Source organism: Colias philodice, chromosome 26 (genome assembly GCF_061535455.1).
Source record: "Colias philodice isolate Cphi_HAF_F1 chromosome 26, ilColPhil1 Martin Lab GWU primary, whole genome shotgun sequence".
Taxonomy (NCBI): Eukaryota; Metazoa; Arthropoda; class Insecta; order Lepidoptera; family Pieridae; genus Colias; species Colias philodice.
The window spans coordinates 56359-73044 of NC_143111.1; the positions used below are offsets into that span (position 1 = coordinate 56359).

General features: G+C 37.8%; 3 protein-coding genes across 5 annotated transcripts in view; all 3 read right to left on the reverse strand.

Annotated features, from left to right (window-relative positions):
* Positions 1-1429: 1429 nt before the first annotated feature.
* LOC149476694 (uncharacterized) lies at positions 1430-3524 on the reverse strand. Its single transcript, XM_089711322.1, has 2 exons — positions 2658-3524; positions 1430-2226 (listed from the first exon to the last, which is right to left on the reverse strand). The coding sequence occupies exon 1, from the start codon at positions 3522-3524 to the stop codon at positions 2697-2699; it is 828 nt and encodes a 275-aa protein (XP_089567448.1). The 3' UTR covers positions 1430-2226; positions 2658-2696.
* A 778-nt stretch (positions 3525-4302) lies between these two features.
* Positions 4303-7766, reverse strand: RpS3 (ribosomal protein S3). Its single transcript, XM_089711086.1, has 4 exons — positions 7663-7766; positions 7066-7369; positions 5092-5312; positions 4303-4509 (listed from the first exon to the last, which is right to left on the reverse strand). The coding sequence occupies exons 1-4, from the start codon at positions 7693-7695 to the stop codon at positions 4336-4338; spliced, it is 732 nt and encodes a 243-aa protein (XP_089567212.1). The 5' UTR covers positions 7696-7766; the 3' UTR covers positions 4303-4335.
* Positions 7767-14901: 7135 nt separating this feature from the next.
* rg (A kinase anchor protein rugose) overlaps positions 14902-16686 on the reverse strand; it is a 385845-nt gene continuing 384060 nt past the window's right edge. For all 3 annotated transcript variants that reach the window (XM_089711107.1, XM_089711106.1, XM_089711108.1), the window contains 2 exons: positions 16418-16569; positions 14902-16085 (listed from right to left, as the gene is read on the reverse strand). In XM_089711107.1, coding sequence (XP_089567233.1) covers positions 15995-16085; positions 16418-16569 — 243 coding nt within the window. In that variant the 3' untranslated portion in view covers positions 14902-15994. The remainder of the gene's footprint in view (positions 16086-16417; positions 16570-16686) is intronic.

The following is a 16686-nucleotide window of genomic DNA, read 5'->3' on the forward strand; positions in this document are numbered from 1 at the left end:
GAATCATCTGTTTTGCGCAACAAAATACAGCTATTTTTCACCCAAGTGTATTTATAATTTTTTTCTTTGGCTAGAATACGAGATTTACTAAAAAGAATTTTATTTTTAAGTGTAAGGTGTTCGTTTATAAAGAAGCGGGTATTTTTTGTTGCATCCGCGGCGTTTGTAGGCGCACCAAAAAGTTGAGCAGTGGTGAGGGAGCGCCGCGCGCGCGCGCCGGCGATCAGGTCGTCGCGTTGCCGGCGAGTTGTGAGTTGCAATATGATATTTTTTGGGCGGTCTGAGGGGATGCCTGGTGCAACACGGTGTACATTCCTGATATCGCTGTCTTTCAAATCGACGCCCACCAGTTTACAAATCTCCAAACTGAGATGTATTAAATTTTCCCCCTTGCGTTCGGGTATATTTTGTATTTCGACGTTGCAGCTTCGGGAAGCTTGTTCGAGATCTTCAAACTTAGAGCTTAGCGTTTGCAAGTCCGCGCGGAGTGCATTATTTTCTTGTAACAACGTATTGTCCGACACAGATTGCAAATGATTTCCGTAGCCCTTCTCTAATTGCGTTAACCGCTCCTCCCAACAGTTCATACGTTTCGCCAGGTTGTTAATATCGTTATCAAATTTTTTGGAGACTTCTATGATGGCAGAGTTTAAATCTTCGCGCCATTGCTGCCGCAGACTATCGAGTTTTGTGTCCATATAGCGAGTTAGCGCATCGGTGTCTACATTCAGTATCGAAGCTGGCGCCAAACTCGCTTTAGGGGAAGACGAAACTGGGGCGGCTGTATGCTTCTTAACTTTGCACGTAGGACACTTCCATTTCAATTTATTCATAGGTAAAATTTTTTTGAAGTCTGATTCGGTCATGTCCACGCAATAGAAATGCAAAACCAAATTACATGACGTACATTTTATGCCTTCCTTATCAGTAATAATCTTCGAGCATAATTTGCAGCAATCCATGTCCATTAAAAAGTTGACTAATATGAATAAAAACTTTGTAGTAATGCGCCAGCTGATTCCTTTGTTAGTTGATTATAGTTGGGTGCATAGAAAATTACAAAAGCGGGTAATATTATTATGATATTGTTCACGATGTATCGCAGTGTAAAAGTGTCCGAGAAGAAGGTCGTAAGCGCCGTGCAATGAGCGTCGCTTACGCGTTTTAATAACACACTACGTAAACTTCACTGATTGTTGATAGTTTCGAAAGAAAAAATGTTTTTTAATGTTTATAAAGACTTACGATGAATGTTTATACACTGAATTTATTCACTGATGTGCCAGTGACGAGTATACACAGTTTTGAGCACTTATATAGACTGTATACCACTCAAACTAATTTAATTGTTGGATACTAATTATTGCACTGCTACGTGAAGGCGAGTTCCAGTTGTTATTCGTTTGTAATTGTATGTAATTGTTCTACTGTCTCCGGTTTCGGATATGACTCGATAGCTTTAACTTTTTCCGGCATCGGACTTATGCCTTTTTCTGAAACTAAATAGCCTAAAAATTCTATAGAGGACTGTCCAAAAACACATTTACTTAAATTAATAGACATTTTATATTTACTCAACCTCTCAAATATTAATCGTAAATGTTCTCTGTGTATATCGGGGTTATCCGATCCTATGATGACGTCATCTATGTAACCGAACACGACCGACTGACCTTTGCCCCCTGTATAGTCGCTGCCATAATTCAATTGTTCTATGCCTGATAAAACTGTATTATTAATAAATCTTTGAAATGTTTGTGCCGCGTTACGCAGGCCAAACGTCATTCTTGGGAATTCAAAAAGCCCAAATGGCGTAATAATGGCTGTTTTTTTAATGTCGTCTGGATTAATACCTATAAAATGATACGCTCTACAAATATCTAACTTTGAAAAAAAATTCTTATTATGTAACCCATACGTAAAATCTTGTACCCTAGGTATCGGATAACGATCTGGCTTTGTAATTGCGTTTAACATCCTGTAGTCCCCGCAGGGTCGGATACCACCATCCTTTTTAGGTACAATATGTAAAGGACTGGCCCACTCACTATTTGAAGGTCTACATATGCCTAGCTCTTGCATCAATTGGAATTCCTTTTTGACCCTATCGTACCTGTCGGCCGGTAACCTCCTGGCACGCGCGTGCACAGGTGGTCCAGTAGTCTCGATGTGATGATACACAGAATGCTCTGGGACATCCTTGAAGGCTGGCGGGCGCGTGATGTCCTGAAATTGTTCCAGTAAATCCGCGTAAGGATGGTTGCTATTTATACTTTTAATAGTGCCGAAAAAATGTGTACTTTTAATTCCACAGACATTTAAACTGGTAACTGAATCGATTAACTTATTATTAAACAAATCTACATTTAATTTAAAATTCTTCAAAAAATCGGCACCTATAATCGGCTGTTTTACATCACATACGACAAAAGGCCATTTAAATGACCGTCTTAGGCCTAACGATAACTCTAAATTACATATTCCATAACATTTAATTTCGCTGTCATTTGCAGCATACAACTTTAGATCGACTTTTTCGATAGGCTTTCTAACACACCACTTTGGAATGACGGAAATGTTAGCGCCTGTATCGATCAAAAAACTATATTTCGTTAAATTATCTCTGATTAATAAACGATGGCTTTTGGTTACCTGACCTTGAGTACATCCGTCCACCGTGCCCGCATGTACTCCGTCTAGTTTCCCGACTGCTTGGCTCGCCACGCGCAGGGTTGCTCGCAGCGGTTAGCTCTCGATCTGTACCGAAAGTGAAAACGGCACAGCCAGTCCGGGTCTCCCGGTGCTCTTCTCGGCCGCGATGTCGATCTTCTCCTGAAGTCGGTCCGTCTGTTGTTGCCCCTAGAGCGCCCGCGACCCCTCAGTTCGGCGCGGAGCGCTGCAACCTCCAGCTCCAATCTGCTCATCTTCTCGTCCGGCTGCTCATCTGTTTCCTTCTTGCATGACACGGCTGCCACATCACCGACGTTGGTGTATTCGGTAATCTTGTCTGCCATGGCCGCCAGTTTGTCCAGAGACTGATCTTCACAAACCGCCATGACTGCTCGAACTGATGACGGCATTTTCGACAACCACAGGCTCTTGAGTGTGTTGTCTGCAATTTGTGCGCTTCGACCCAGATCCTTCATGCGCCTTAAAAACTGGGAGGGTCTTTGCGAACCCAACTCCAGCTCCGACACCAACTTATGCATTTGTCTTTCGGCACTCTCTTCATAAACCTGCAGCAGCCTCTCCTTAAGCGCCGTATACCTGTCCTGGGCGGGTGGTGACATCACGAGGTCACTGACCTGCTGAATGGCTTCTTTTCCGAGTTTCGATATGACCAGGTTGAATTTGGTCTCTTCCCCCTGCTTCTGTGGGGCCATCACAGACTCGAACTGTGCGAACCATAACCTTGGCAAGTCTGTCCAAAATTCCGGCAGCTTGGTGGACACGCTTATCGATGCCAACGCCGCGCCTGACGCCCCTTCCTTGATCTCCGTGTCTGATGCTGCTGCTTTATTCATTTTGATTGCCGATGAGCTGATGAGCCGCCTGCAGCTGTAGTCGCCACGTGTCCCGCGTGCTCTTCGATTGCGTCACGCTAACTTCCTGTCGCCGTGCCGCGTGGAATTTTATCTCGAACAAAAACTTGCCCCACAGCCAATGTCACTATTTACCTACGCCGATTTTTGATCACGTCGGGGTCACCAGTTTAGTGTACCGAGGCTGGGGTCTTCAAATTAAATACTGTATGTTCTGAACTGCTTTATTATATTTATACATTTATACCTTATTAACGTTAGCTTAGTTAGGCGAGTGGCAGACGACTGGCTCTCGCAGGGGTGTCGTCATTCGCCGCGCTACAAACCGCTGAATTTACGATATTTGATTACTGTGAATACACACATTACTATGACACACACTACAAGCCTAACAACAGCTGTTGTGACAGAAAAAGCGGAAATCCTGGTCGTACACTGTCAGGTATGTAATAAAATGGAATCGTGTGATGATGATTATTGAAAAATTAGTGTAAATTCATTAATTTATTTTCTATTTTAATATTTGTACAGTGCACACCTAATCAATGGGTAGAATGTATTAGCCACATAATATATCAAAACTGTAATTTCTAACACAATTCTTGCAAATATAAAATTTGAATTTGAATTGAAATGAACTCTCAATTGAATCGTAATTGTATGACATTAAACTAAAATAGCGAAATTGAGACCCAGGTTTCTAAGCACACATCACAGGAAGGGTAGCGAGTGTCGGGAAAGGCACAATAAAACGAGAGCGTATGTGTGAAAGAGTTTATTTAAGTCATTAAGTCTATGCGATGGCGGGCTGCGGCGGCGGCAGCGCGGCGGGCGCGAGCGAGCGCACGTCCGACGTGGGCTCGGACGGCACGGGCTCGTCCTTGGGCTCCGTCACCAGGATGTGGTCGGGCTGCGGCTTCTTCGGCCCGTTCTTGCCCTGCTGGTCCCACGGCAACATGATCTTCACCTGCCAGACAAACTATTGCGTTAGCGGTATGCGCTTTTGTATATTGTTAAGTTATTCTGAGAATAACTTTTCAATCAAAATCAATCAATTCAAACATATTATAGAATATTTTGTTAGAAGATATTGACATGTATTTTTTCTAAAGCAATATAAAACTTGAAACTACAGCAAAACTGAACAGCCTATAGATTATGCAAACACCGTAGGAACCAAAAATAATTTCTTATGTGTAAAGAATCATGTTAACTGTACATACAATAGGTAATTATTGTTTTAATTATATTTCTAAGGAAGGTATTAATAATAATTATTAAAAGTTCAAATTGAATGTAAATAATTATAAAAATGTAGAGCTTGCACCGTACAAGAGCCCATACAGACAGACCCTCCAATAAACAAGCTCATTGATCTTCCACAAGTAATTAGATTACAGTCGACAGACAACTGCAATCCCTGATACCGTGGATGAGTTTACACTATTCTTATTACTCACGAATTATTGATGTCACAAGTTATATCTGTTAGCAAATCAATTTTCATGCATTTTTAGTTGTGTTTGTATAATAGTACAAGTTAAGTTACCTTAATTCCGAGTACTCCTTGTCTCAAGAGCACGTGTCTCGTGGCTGTGTTGACATAGTCGTTGCAGGGGTCTCCGGAGTGGATCATGAGTCCGTCCACGAACTTCATGGACTTGGCTCGCTGACCGCGCAGCTTGCCCGACACCACCACCTCGCAGCCGCGCGCACCGGACTCCATGATGAACCTGAGCACACCGTAGCATGCGCGACGAACAGCCAGACCTGTACAATATTTACATCTTAATCTTCTATATATTATAAAGGCGAAAGTTTGTAAGTATGGATGTATGGATGTTTGTTACTCTTTCACGTAAAAACTACTGAACCGATTACAATGAAATTTAGCACACATATAGAGGGTAACTTGGATTAACACATAGGATAGGTTTTATCCCGGAAATCCGACAGGAACGGGAACTATGCGGGTTTTCCTTTGAAAACGCGGGCGAAGCCGCGGGCGGAAATCTAGTACCTCATAATATAATTAATCCGAAATGTATAAATTATTATATAATGTAACAGTCTATTCACACTAATTATTGTAAATACATTTTGTATTATGAGTGAGTAACCTATGCAAATGTACATAAATCTCTACAAAAGTCACAGATATTCTTATGAGAAGGTAGCACACCAGATTCTACACTGGGACCAAATGATTAACAACTTCCTTTTACTCATTAAAAGACTCATGTTAATTGGTTGAACATTTAACAAAAAAGAAAATGAAGTCCAATTGGTTGGAATAGATCGATTATATAACTAACGGCGTTAGTACACCGACGCATTCACGTGCGGCAGCGAAACAACGAAAAATCTGTCAGTAGTGTGGCAGGATTTCGCATATGATATGTCTCACTCTAGCACATAGATAGATGAAATAGTTGCGTCCTTGTCAGTATAGTTTCGCAAGGAACTGCGAAATGGCCATTACACAGACACATTGCGAAAAAGTTGCGAAAACATTGCTTCACTGTAGTTTCGCAGAGATTCGCTGCCGCACGCAAATGGGTAGGTGTACTAAGGGCGTGATGGTCCACCCGGCTTCAACGGTGAAACATGTTTATGTTTTCTCTCCATAAGAATCATCCTCGTACTTCAAGGAATAGTAAAAAAAAAGAATTAGCAAAATTCGTTCAGTCTTTCCGTACATTATTGTATAAATAAACACAATACTAAGTAATCTGTTAACATATTGTTCCATTTAAAGATCACACCTAGCCATGATAAAATAGCCATGAAACTTGTTGCTTTCGATAAATACTACCAATTAATTTTTTTTTTTTTTATTGTATGATAGGGAAGCGCTTGACCACGATCTCGCCTGATGGTATGCTGAGATGTGGCCTAAGATGGAGCGCGCTTCCCTAGAAGGTACCCGTTCACTCTTCGCTTGAAGACCCCCATATTGTAGTCGTCGGGGAACACAGACTCAGGAAGCATGTTCCAGTCCCTCGCGGTTCGAATGAAGAATGTCGATCCGAACCGCTTTGTCCGGGTACATGGAACGTCCACCATATGGCGATGCCTAGAGTCTGTGCGCCTCGACGATCGATGGAAAAACGGGGATGGCGGAATTAAATCGTGCAATTAAATGCCATAAAACCAAAAATTACAATTATTTAATTACTTTCTCTCATCTACACTAATATTATAAAGAGGAAAACTTTGTGTTTGATTGAAATGTATAGGCTCATAAACTACTGGACCGATTTTAAAAATTCTTTCACCATTCGAAAGCTACATTATCCTCGAGTAATATAGGCTATATATCATCATGCTAAGACCAACAGGAGCAGAGTAATGCGGGTGAAACCGCGCGGCACAGCTAGTTTTACATAACTCTGCACTGTCCATTTATTTTATTTATTAATCTCATAATAGATTATCCATTAAGAGTTAAGACCTTAAAACAATAGCAGATTTGCAACAAAAAAAAATGAATTAACAAGTGACTAGTGAGCACCATACTAACCTCCAATAAGCTTGTATCTCAAAGATTCAGCCTGGGCAATAGCGCAGAGCCCACGGGTGGCGACCTTCTCTGCGTAAAGCTCAACAGATTGTTCGGGAATGTTGAAACGCTTTTGAACTACAGATGTGAGCTCCCTGATGCGGCGGCCCTTCTCTCCCAAAACACTCTGGGTTCTGGTCGCCATAATGATGATTTCTGATCGCGTAGGTGTAACGCGCACTTCAACTCCTGAGTATCCATCCTCAGCGAGTTCCCTGGTAAGGAACTCATTTAACTCTGCTTTGAAAACTCCGTCGCCGACGAACTGTAAAGTTAGAGGTTATGTTGTTCACTGAATTTTTAAAGAACGGATACGATAAATTATTAAAAGTAAAAACAAAGTGAATAATGCAGCCGAATGAGAATATTCTGATCACTTATTGTCCGTATACTGCAACGAATGAGATATCTCACTCGAGAAGATCAAAAACAAATCCACATTCATCACACATAACACGAAAAGTTTTTGAAATTAAATCCTGGTTTCACAAATATGGTGTATATAAGAAAGGTACCCGTAATTTATTTATATCGTTTTTTAAGTAAAACACAACATACTTTTCGTTTTTTCGAAATATTGTTCACCGCCATGATTGCAATGGAACGGAGCTTAACTTGAAAAGACAGACAAACGTCAGTGTCAAGTAAGCCATATTTTTTTATTCACAGACTATTCAATAAAAAAATGTTTGTCGATTCTTATCCAACAGATTATAATAATACATAAATAATTACATATTGGCAGTAAATTATTATTAGTCCGTGATATTAGTTATAAAGATTATTTTAGTTTAATCTTTAAAGTACTTTAATCTTTATACACTAATAATAATGTTATAAAATAATATTATGATATAAAAAAATGTGTGCGTGTACTATAAGTGTACACACGTAAGAAGTGAAACTTCTTTATGACCTTATTTTTCAAAAAATAATTTACTCTAAAGTCTAACCAACTACAGAAATACGTCAATAACGCGTGTAAGGGATAAAAACAAGATGGCGCGTAATGAAATGAAATGAAATGATTTATGAAATGATTTATTTTTTGCAAGAAATGTGGTAGATTTACAGATGTTGCATACCTAATTCATTGTTCAGCACAAATCGCCAATTGATTGGCATGCAAAAATTAACAAGAGAATGTCAATGTCTTACTACATATAATAATTATACATATGTCAACTATTATGTACCCTTTTTCACTTACAATTATTATATAATATTTATGTCAATTATTACGCTTTTAACTATTAAATGTCAATTACTACAAATACAATTTAATTTATATAAATAAGCAATTACAAAATTATAATATTATGTCATATTTTGATTTTTGAAAAAATTCTTTTAAGTCATAAAAACATTTTTCAATTAGCCAGGCTTTTAAACGCTTTTTAAAAATATTAAATGGCAATTCCCTCAAAGATTTGGGAATTTCATTGAATATATTTTATACACATACAGATGCATTTTTTTGGTGTAAGGCCGTACGGCATTTAGGCATCAGCAGCCTTGTAGGGTCTCTATTGCCAAGTTGATATCCCTCTTTTGCAGATCTAAACAAATCCTTATGTTTCTTAGCAAACATACAAGATTCCAGGATGTACAAACCAGTTAATGTTAATAGTTTGCATTTTTTGAAGAGTGGTCGGCAAGAGTCCATTGGGGACGCATTACAGAGAGCCCTAACACATTTCTTTTGTCCAATAAAGACACTCTTTACATTAGTTGAGTTTCCCCAAAACAGTATACCATACCTTAGCACAGAAGCAACGTAAGCATGATATGCTGTCAGGGCAGCTTCATACGAAATTGTTTTTCTTAGTTTTCTTAGGGCAAATACGAACTGGTTAATTTTAGAACAGATAAATTCACATTGTAATTTCCAGTTTATATGCTCGTCAATTTGTACCCCGAGAAACTTTGTACTATCTACTTGCTCTATTTGTTTGCCATTGTATTCTAGATTTATGCTAATTTTATTTGTCTGATAATTAGTAAATTGAATAAATTTTGTTTTCGTCATATTGGGTGTCAAATCATTACTCTCAAGCCATGTCATAATAGAATTTAATGTATTATTCAAAGTCATGTTATAGTCAGAATCTTTTTGATTGTCAGGAATAGTCAAACATATGTCATCAGCGAATAATGCACAATTATAATTCGTCACGTTTGGTAAATCATTTATATAAATTAAAAATAGCAAAGGTCCCAACATGCTTCCTTGTGGTACACCACACGTGTTGTAACGGAAAAATGTTACACTAAATTTTTTTCCAACGCCGATAAAGAAGTTTCACTTCAAAAATAGTTTGGAATATTGAATTCTATAATAAATATTATTATGTTTTATTTTTCTTGAGCCCTACTTTCAGATCCCAATAAATTATTATTTTCTATATAAAGAAAGTCTTGATATAAATCTTAGAGTATAGTTACTATACTTTACAGTTACACTATAATACATTCGCATTCATAATATTAGAAAGTGTATCATACAAAACACACCACAAATTTATTTATAATACATTTTTAAAAGAGTTTTAATTTTAAAGTTAAATAAATAATTTGTTATAATATAGCTGTTCTTCTAGTAAACTTTATATCGAGTACAGCGTTGGTCAGGTCACATCACTACGATCACGTGGCGGCAGTGAGGCGCGCGAGCGAGCCTGCGCGTGTCCGCCTCCCACCTACCCTTCACCCCCGCGATGCTAGATTTATTTTCATAAAAATAAGTATAACAATCGACTTACTGATGAAATGTGATAGTGGATTCCAATTTTGTATATTTTCTAGTATCGTTTTTGCACATTTCACCATGTTTATTCGTAAATATGAAAAAAAATCCAGAGCAACGCACTTCGTGAGCACTCAACCACGACTGCGAGCACTCCCGGCGGGAGCATCGTGTTGTTCCCACCTGTGCCTTCTGTTCCCACTTGGTTGTATGCACTCTATAGATAGTTTATTATACATATACTCTAAGGTAAAAACCATTTCAGCCGCTATTTTCAAGATGGCGGCCGTGGGACAAGGGTGACGACCCCACAAACTTGGTTTTAGCTGCACACTGACATCACAAAAATAAAATTGCGTCCTCTAAAAAACGCAACCCCAAATGAAACTTTTCAATGGACTAACGATTATCACTAGCTTTCCGCCCGCGTTTTCTAAGAAAAACCCGCATTGTTCTTGTTCCTGTGGGATTTCCGGGATAAAACCTATCCTATGTGTTAATCCAAGTTACCCTCTATATGTGTGCTAAATTGCATTGTGATCTTTCAGTAGTTTTTGCGTGAAAGAGTAACAAAAACACACACACACACACACACACAGACACATCCTCACAAACTTTCGCATTTATAATATTTAGTAGGATAACTTATATTTATTTATTTATTTATTTATTTATGATGCACCAACAGTAACTCAATTTGTAACATTATATAAATAATCGTACATAAAGTCTTAATCTAAATTGGCTACTAATTATAGGTACATACAGCATTACTTCAGAATTGGATTGAATTTAATATTTAATCTAAATAATTATACACAGAAAAAAAAAAAAAATGCAGCAATGTGAAAACAATATTGTCAAAAATAATTGTCGGAATTCAATAACATTTTTACAGTCATTCAATAACAGATTTTGAGGATTAACGATTTAAATTTCGTTAATGATTGACCGAAGATGTCTATGTCTCCCGAGATACTCGTGAGCTTATTATACTCGTGGGAGAGTCTCACTATGGGTGAATTTTTGCCAAGATTTGTCCTATATGAAGGCGCACTCAGGAGGGAACGGGGTTGACGGGGGAGTCTAGACGGTACATTGATACAGAGCCTACTAAGTAATGCTGGACAGTCGAGACCGTTATTCAACAATTTGTATAAGAACGAAAGATCAGCTATAGTGCGACGCGATTCGAGAGATGTCATGCTAAAGTGTTTAAGCCTGCCTTCATAAGATCTTATGGATCTTGCGATACCAGCTCGGTAAGCAAGATGGCGTACAAGTCTCCTCTGAATATTTTCAATTCTATTTTTGTGAATCTGATAACAGGGGTTCCAAACTATACTGCAATACTCCAAACGAGTGCGCACGAAGCTATTATAAAGAAGTAGAGCAGTAGAGGTGTTTTTAAATTCCTTTGAACAACGCAGAATAAATCCAAGAGAACGGTACGCCGCTGCGATGACAACATCATAATGTTCTATAAAACGTAGCTTACAATCCAAGTGCACTCCCAGATCGCGAATCGTAGACACTTCCATTAGCATGTTACCCTTAATGTGATATTTGGAGAGTATTCTATTTTGGGAACGAGTAAAAGATATCTGGTAACACTTGCCACAATTCAGATACATTGCGTTTCTTTCGCACCAATTAGTCAGTCTATCCAGGTCAGATTGTATTAAATCGGAATCAGCACGAGAATTTATTTGACGAATTAATTTCAAATCGTCAGCAAATAAAAATGGTGTACTGTGCTGGAAAATATCAGGCAAATCATTAATAAATATGTTAAAAAATAATGGGCCCAGGGTTGACCCTTGAGGCACTCCTGATGTCGCTAAGAAATACTCGGACTGAACTCCATCCAGAACTACCGACGACCTTCTTCCACCTAAATAAGACTTGCACCAATTCAAAATATTTCCTGTAATTCCGGCGTGTTTCAACTTGTCAACCAATATGCGGTGGCTGACTTTATCAAAAGCCTTAGAAAAGTCGGTGTAGATAGCGTCAACTTGGAAACCTCGGTCTACGGCATCTGACACATCGCTTATGAAGGCAACTAGGTTGGTGTTCGTAGATCTCTTGTTGACAAAACCATGTTGATTGATGGACAAAGCACTCTGGACAGTGGAATATAAATGGCTATATACAAGGGACTCGAAAACTTTTGCCATTGTGGAGAGAATAGAAATTGGACGGTAATTAGAAACCAATTCACGTTTGCCATTTTTGTATATGGGTACAATTCGAGCCAGTTTCCATTTTGACGGAAATATTCCCTTCTCAAGTGAGGCGTTGAATATATACGAAAGTGGCAAGGACAAAGCTCGAGCGCAAGACGTCAAGAAAAAAGGCGGTATATTATCAGGTCCCGCGCCCTTGGACTTATCTAATTTTAAGAGTGCTCCGTAGACAGCATGTTGAGATATGTTAAAAGAATTTGTGATTTTAATAAGGGAAACATCATTGGATGAAGAATAATCGGGTGAAGTATGTGTTGGATCAAATACAGAAGAAAATTGCTTTGCAAATAAATTAGCGATATCAGTAGGATTGTTGGCGACTTCTGAATTCAAAACCATCTGCGAGGGATAAGTGGATCCGCCTTTCCGCAAGTTCTTAATATGAGTCCAAAAAATTTTAGGCTGAGTTTTAACCGCCTTTTCAATCTTGTCTAAGTAGTTTTTGTAGCAAACTTTAATTAAGGTGGCACATTCCTTACGCAGATAACTAAATTCAAGAACGTCTAGCGGATTACCATATTTTTTTACCTTCTTACGTAGTTTTAATTTCTTTTTAAGCACTTTTATAAGATGATTTGAGTACCAAGGAGGATAACCACCTTGGTATCGAAAAGTCATCGGTATATGTTGTTTAATAACATTACTGATAACAGCATAAAAATTATCAACAATAACATCTATTCCCTCTGTTAAATTCAGTTCATGTTTCCAGTTAATGCAGTCGAGAGTGTTAATTATTGTATTGTAATCTGCTTTAAAAAAGTTGTAACGATATGAGGGCTTCGGTTTACATTTTCTGGTAATTTTAGTATTAGGTGTGATAACTAAAGGGGGATGGTACCTGTCAACTTCTCTTATAGGACTAGGGCATACTGTTATATCAATGCAATCAATGTCTGAGAGTACTAAATCAAGGACTTTACTTTGAGAATTTTTAAATCCATTGCGCTGAGTGAAATCATGCAAAGTGAGGAAATCCACCAGACGATCTCTTAAACGAGAACCACAGCAAGAAGGAAATAAGAAGAAGTTTGTATTGTCGTATACCCAATCAATGCAGGGAAGATTAAAATCACCAAGAAGAATCGTAGAACCAGACGAATATCCATCAATGACAGAACTACAGTTGCTAAGAAAATTATCTAGTATATTATAGGTGACAGAGAAATTCATATTTTTAAAATAAAACTCGCAAGTATTTAATGCAATGTATTTATTTATTATACGATAGGTTACATGTAAACGCACCATATACTTAGCATAAAGTCGAATAAAAATTGCACAATTAAATGACTCATCGATTGATTCAATTACATTACAGAAATATTACATCACACTAGGCTCAGAGGGAGCCCACAAAATTATAATTAAAGGCTAATATTTCTTAGCAAATTCATTTATTTATGCGAAATGAATAGGTAGTCAATTTCAGCCGTTCCTGCTGGCTGCACAAGCTCACGCCTGTATAGGAGCGGTACTGTGCCATTATTATTTAACTCGATTGTGACAACAACCACATACCGTCCGTGCCTTTATTTAGGAGTTACAAAATATAATAAATTAAAAATATAAAACTTAATAAAATACTTCTCGATGAACTGCCATAGCATCAATTTAATGACTATATTATAATATATTTAGCTATCGCATAATACTATCGAGTGCAAAAAATCAACAATAATGAGTTAAACAAAGATCTACAATGAATTTATTATTCTATGAGATAATTAACAAAGTTTCATATATTAAGTTACATAATATTATTTATTACATGTATGTACTATAAATAACGCTCTACCATTCGCAATCGATATTCGCTAAAAGCATTAGCTCACCGATCACCGGCTTTAATACAATTACTTTCAATAAATCTAAGTGTTATAATACCATGCGATAAGCCGTAGACCGATTTAGTACATGACATTACTTACAAAATGAAATAACTCAGAAGTGTAACCTAAGAGCGTCTATATTATCCTTACGACTAATGGACAGAATTGCGTGTCGCGTGTTCAAAGGTAGCGTGCCGTGCGGTGCTGCCCCCGACTCCCCCCCACCCCCGGGCTGGTGAATGTCTTCCGCGTTACTACAGAATACCCGATACCATCCTAAGGAAGTCTTCCCCTTAATTTACTTTGAAAAACTTAACCCTAATGTAATGTTAACTTGAAAGCGAGAAACGACATTACCGGTTCAAATGATTCGCTACACTAAAAGGTTTAGCGGGACGTGAGACGAGGGTTTAATTTTAATTTTTACAATTAGGTATCTAAGCGGCAAGAATCCGCTAGAAATCTACGCAGTAATATCAACAAACTACTCGGTATTCGATCTATTAAATCTACCAATTTATTTTAAATGACTACATTAATAGGAAAGTCGATGAAGGCAGAGAGTTTTAATTTAGAGTCGTTTAGATTTTTTCGTAAATATATGTTTGGCACAGAGAATCGGATAGATCTATATTAACATCTAGAGTGCGGTGTTAAGCCTACATCACAGAACGGAAGGAGCGGTGCGAGTGAATCCGATGCAAAAATATGGCTCATAGACTATATCGTATCGCGTTACATAACATTCGCTTACAACTATTCTACACGTATCGGCCGCAGCGCGCTTACACAACATTATAATATTATAAATATTTCTTATTCATAACAATTTATTGACAATCGGCGAAAGTAACAAAATGGACATCTGTCCGTCGGCACCGTCGCTTTTCCTCGCACGATAACCTCACTATTACTTGCTACATTACGTAACTTAGTCGAAGGAGAAGGACAAAAATAAATAAAAAGCAAATAAAGTCAATATGACCCTTTAATAAAAATTAAAACAATGATGTAAATAATAACAATTAGAATAATTTCGTATAAATTAAATACTAGTTTACCCGACACCAAAGACGTAGAAAAAATTTAAAATAAATAAATATGACAACAGCCGTATAAAAGGAATGTATAGAAAGACAATAATAAAATAAAATAATACTAAGTACATGGACGCAAGTAAAGAAACAGGTAAATTTCATATATAAAACAAAGCAATAGAAAATAAAGTAAGACCAGTATTTCACAATTAATAATTTAAGTACATTGCAATCATAGATAAAAGCATCTCAATATAACAACTGAAATCTATCATAACAGCTTTCAGATTAGTTCCGAATATTCTGAAATTTCTGGCCCAAATAATTATAAAATATATTAACTATTCTCGCCGTCGTCACAATTCACCTATGGCACTAACATAACATACGAGAAACCATTATATACAATCAAATCGAAATGGAATGTAATTATTTATTATATAATGCCTTCACTTATAACTATCAAATAAACTTTAATTAAATAACAAATTAAGTATATATTTTGACTTCATCATTTTGTACATAGATGCTGTAAAAGAACATCGATAATATATAGGTAATATTAAGGGTGTGATTTAAATTATTAAAAATATTTAAATGTCACATTATATAAAAATAGAAACGACGAAACGAAACGAACAGAGTTCTAAAATCCTCAAATCGCAACTAAAACTAAAGTTACACTATAGCATCAAGTATCGTGACGTCACACGATAGAACTCCACCTTTCCCTATTTTATTAAGTACATTATTAACAATTTGCGAATCTTGCGAGCGGCCGGAGCCGGCGACCGAACGCGGCGCCTCAATGTATTCCAACTCATTTCTAAACGTTGCACTATATTTTTAACATATTATATACAAATGAAGGATTAGGTACGCAAAAAATAATCAAACAAAAAGAAATCAAACATTAAGGGATATTAAAAGGTTTATTAGCGTATACTGAATGAAGCAATTCTTCAAATACGATTGGAACATATAAATGGAATGAAAAGCCGCGTCGGTCGCCGTAGCCGTAGACGCTTAGTAGCGCTGTTGGTACTCGTGGTGCCATCTGTTGAAGTCGATGTGGAACACCACCAGCGAGCCGTTCTCTAGGCCGGCCAACAGGAATCTGAAAATATTTAAGGTTTTTTTATTTAAACTATCCAGAATCGATACCGATATCGCTCACAGGTACGCTAGAGAGAAAGCCGTGGCGATCGGTATTTTGCTAAAAAATTAAAAAAATATGTAATAATGAAAGCTTAGTGTGAGTGAGTGTGAGCGAGGGCGCGAACGAGTGACCGTTAAGTCTAGTAATGGGCGGTCAGCCGTCGGTTGATCTGAATCTATAAGAATTTTATGTTTTTTTTTCATTTTTGTTGTGGTTATGTTTTGTTACTATGACAATGAAAAAAAATGTTCGTTTTGTAGATGTTTCACACGGCACACACGCATACTGACCGCTGGTCGTGCGAGAGCGCGAGCGAGCACACGGGCGCGCCGGCGGGCGGGAAGGCGTACAGCGGCGCCAGCGTGCAGGCGCGCCACACCTCCACCACGCCCGCGTCGCCGCCGCACACCAGGTACTCGCCGCACCGCGACAGCGCCAGGCACTGGATATACACACACTCATTCAATGATATTTTATGTATAGATACGTTATATACTCACAATATATCCAAAAAAAATGCTTCATATGCAGTGTCAGGCACACACAAATACAAGTATCA

What these genes read in the sequence shown, in the direction of transcription:
- LOC149476694 (XM_089711322.1), bottom strand. Translation starts at nt 3,524, where the DNA reads ATGAATAAAGCAGCAGCATCAGACACGGAGATCAAGGAAGGGGCGTCA.
- RpS3 (XM_089711086.1), bottom strand. Translation starts at nt 7,695, where the DNA reads ATGGCGGTGAACAATATTTCGAAAAAACGAAAA. An exon ending in GAGATACAAGCTTATTGGAG is followed by an intron (nt 5,313 to 7,065) that starts GTTAGTATGGTG and finishes AATATTGTACAG; the next exon opens with GTCTGGCTGTTCGTCGCGCA. An exon ending in AAGGAGTACTCGGAATTAAG is followed by an intron (nt 4,510 to 5,091) that starts GTAACTTAACTT and finishes TTTGTCTGGCAG; the next exon opens with GTGAAGATCATGTTGCCGTG.